The sequence below is a fragment of the Triticum dicoccoides genome, chromosome 3B (assembly GCF_002162155.2).
Source record: "Triticum dicoccoides isolate Atlit2015 ecotype Zavitan chromosome 3B, WEW_v2.0, whole genome shotgun sequence".
NCBI lineage: Eukaryota > Viridiplantae > Streptophyta > Magnoliopsida > Poales > Poaceae > Triticum > Triticum dicoccoides.
In genome coordinates this window covers 864418899-864420293 of record NC_041385.1, presented here as the reverse complement: position 1 = coordinate 864420293, position 1395 = coordinate 864418899, and the positions used below count along the sequence as shown (strand labels likewise).

Sequence of the window (1395 nt, the reverse complement as noted above, 5' to 3'; positions counted from 1 at the left end):
TTTGTCAAGGGGGCCCCAGTTGCAAGCCGCTCATTGACTCGCAACTAAGGATGTGTGTGTGTGTCTTTTTGTCAAGGGGTCCCCAGTTGCATCTCAACCATTGACTCACAACTAAGGGGTCCCAAGTTTAGCGGAGTGCGTGTTTGTCAAGGGTCCCCAATTGCAAGCCGACCATCGACTCGCAACAAGGAGCGGGATGGGGTGGTGTATTTTGTGTGTTTGTCAAGGTCCCTAGTTTTTGCGAGTCTACCTCGAGCCGCAACCGAGGAGGAAGAGGGGGAGAAGTTTCTTTGTACAAGCCCTGGTTGCTAGCCGAGCATCGACTTGCAACTTGGGGGAGGGGGAGGGGAAAATTTGTTTATGAACGAACCCTTATTTTTTTGCAAGTCAACCACTGAAATCGCGATTGAGAGGTGCCAATGTCTGTGTGTATTTGTTGAGGACCGATTTCAACCAGTTCCAAGTCGATGCTCGACTCGCATTTTTTACAACTATTTCCATTTTTTGATAGATTTTTTCCTTTTATGATGGAACAAAACAAAGGATTTTCTACTTTGTTTTTAATATAACTGCATTTTGTAAAAAAATCTAATCCCTAGTTTTTACTATGATCAATATTGTATAATAATTATTTTTTATTAAAATATTTTTTTGTATCAAATATTCTTGCATGGTATGATCTCGTGTATGTTTTCTTACACAAACAACCTTTTGTGTAGGAGCATAAAGGCCAATTTTTGAACACAACTGTATTATTATTTTTTTGGAGGTTTTTCTGCAAGATGACCAAAGTTTGGAACGGATAACACCAGGTTGTGCGGCTCTGCATCTATCTCTTTTTGGCTGGCACTGTTTGAATCGGTGGGAGAGAGAGCTGGGCAGAGACGGGGGCGAGTACATCAAAGACGATGGCCTGCGATGTCGCCGCCGATGAGCCACCCGACATCCTCACCGTACTGGAGCTTCGCGCGCTCGACAAGGCCCCCGCCGTCTGCCCCGTCCAGGAGCCCCGCACGCCCGACAAGGCCCCCGTCGTCTGCATCGTCCGGGAGCTCCGCGCGGGCGACGCGCCGTCCGCCATGGGCAGGGCCCCCGATCTCTGCGCCGACGACACAGAGCACGCGGCACACGATCGAGTAAGACCAAGTCCACATCACGCTATCTCAATTCTGTTTTTTTCGTTTGTATGCGGAGTTCCACTTTGGTTCCGCTCTGTTCAACTCAGCGCCGCGAATTGAACTGTAGAATGCGTCGGCTCGCTGGTGAATATTTTGTAGGTCACGTTGGAGTAGGGGGTTGGGCAGCAGGGGTATGAGGATTTTGATTCATTGAGCCAGGAATTTTTATTTGATAGAAATCTGTATCTGCTAGAGAAATTGTGCAGTAAGTCTGAAT

The 1395-nt window shown here is 47.5% G+C and overlaps 1 protein-coding gene across 2 annotated transcripts in view; it reads left to right on the top strand.

Moving 5' to 3' along the window:
* Window positions 1-850: 850 nt before the first annotated feature.
* LOC119279040 overlaps window positions 851-1395 on the top strand; it is a 3212-nt gene continuing 2667 nt past the window's right edge. For both annotated transcript variants that reach the window (XM_037560462.1, XM_037560461.1), the window contains exon 1: window positions 851-1136. In XM_037560462.1, coding sequence (XP_037416359.1) covers window positions 909-1136 — 228 coding nt within the window. In that variant the 5' untranslated portion in view covers window positions 851-908. The remainder of the gene's footprint in view (window positions 1137-1395) is intronic.